Source organism: Amphimedon queenslandica, unplaced genomic scaffold (assembly GCF_000090795.2).
Source record: "Amphimedon queenslandica unplaced genomic scaffold, v1.1 AMPQUscaffold_11981, whole genome shotgun sequence".
Lineage (NCBI taxonomy): Eukaryota > Metazoa > Porifera > Demospongiae > Haplosclerida > Niphatidae > Amphimedon > Amphimedon queenslandica.
The window spans coordinates 12238-13839 of record NW_003547780.1 but is presented as its reverse complement, the minus strand read 5'-3'; the positions used below and the strand labels follow the sequence as shown (position 1 = coordinate 13839).

At 36.2% G+C, this 1602-nt stretch overlaps 1 protein-coding gene across 1 annotated transcript in view; it reads right to left on the bottom strand.

Moving 5' to 3' along the window:
* Positions 1 to 615: 615 nt before the first annotated feature.
* The window catches only part of LOC100639461 (transcription factor SPT20 homolog), a 5491-nt gene continuing 4504 nt past the window's right edge, over positions 616 to 1602 (bottom strand). Inside the window, exon 4 of the mRNA XM_020004746.1 lies at positions 616 to 866. Coding sequence (XP_019860305.1) covers positions 616 to 866 — 251 coding nt within the window. The remainder of the gene's footprint in view (positions 867 to 1602) is intronic.

The window sequence follows — 1602 nt, the reverse complement described above, 5'->3', positions numbered from 1 at the left end:
GTACAACAGTTTTAGTGACAAAATACTCAACAAGACCATCTTCCACTGCTTTTTGAAGATACTTTTGATCTGTTGTATAGTGTTAAGTAAAATCAGAATTAATTATCATGTGTACATACCGATTTCCTCAAAGGTAGTGTTTGTAGATGCTTTGTCTCTAACATTGTCATTATAGTAAATCTTACAAAATCCATCCCACTCACTAGATGAGTCTTCTGAAAACATTCTCTTTGACTGGTTGGTTATCTCATTAGCCTTTATATTAAGTTGTGGAGGGGGAGGGGGGATAGTGAACACACCTATCATAAAAATAAAATATAATTATAATATCACATACTGTATAAATGGGATATTGAAAAACTGTGCATGATTAAAAAAATTTTTTAAATAATTGAATTAAAAGTTAAAATTAAAAAATCTTCCATCCTTACCAGTTGGTGTAGCTAATGGATAAGGTTGCGTGAAAGGCAACACAGCAAGCATCCCTTGACTAGCAGCAAGAGCTTGTTGAGAGTTAGCGATGGGTGCCTCGCTCTGTTGCTGCTGCTGTTGTTGTTGCTGATATTGTTGTTGCTGATACTGTTGTTGGGCCATAGCAGCAGCTGTCATCTGCTGCTAAGCCAGTAACTGCATCTGAAACGCAGCCTCATTTGACTCAGGAACACCCATTGCTGATAACTGACCAGCTCTTGCTACAGTTGCCTGCCATGTCAGGAAATCCTGAGGACTTTGAAAAGTGAGACCAGCTCCACCCGAGTTCTTGAGAGCTTCCAGTTGCAAGAGGTTTAGTTTCATGAATTCCTCGCTGGTTGTCGGGGCTCTGCCTGCTGTTTGTATGCGCGTGGCTGCAATTTCGCTACGTTTGGCTACAGAAAGAGAAAAGGAAGAGTTAAAATGTGGCGTTGTATTGGTAGTGAATTTTTAATACTAAAAGTATAAATTAATAATAAAAATATGTTTGTATTAACAGAAGCTGATAATAATGATAAATACACCTAAACATTTACAATATACATAATAATAATAATAATAATAATAATAATAATAATAATTGATGATGATGATGATGATGATAATAATAATAGTAAATGACCACAGCTACACTATAATACTAATAGGAAGAGTATTATTGTAAAAGTTAATGATGTTAGAACAGCCACACTAGTAGCCTGTGACTGATTGGTGATCTCATTAGCAGACAAAACGGCTATAGGAGGGATTCAATTACAAACAAGTGTACAATCAATGAGAGGATAGAGGGAATTAGTGCAGTGTGTGTGTAACTACAAAGTTAATGTAACGCGCCCGAGCTAGATTTCTCTCTTTACAGTGAAAAATTCTCTTTAAACAAAAGACTCTCTCTCAATCACTCGCTCTACCTTAAATAACAAAACTAAAAAGACTAATCAGTGACATACATTTACACATAACTTCACATTAACACATAAAACAGCCCTAGAATGTCTACACATACAATATAATTGTCTAGTCAGATCAATGGTCAGATTGATCTTCTTCGTTAGCACTCCACATTCCTCCCTTCTTCTCCTGGCACGAAGTGCTTCTCTCCATTCTTGATAATGCATCTGCATTTGCATTAGC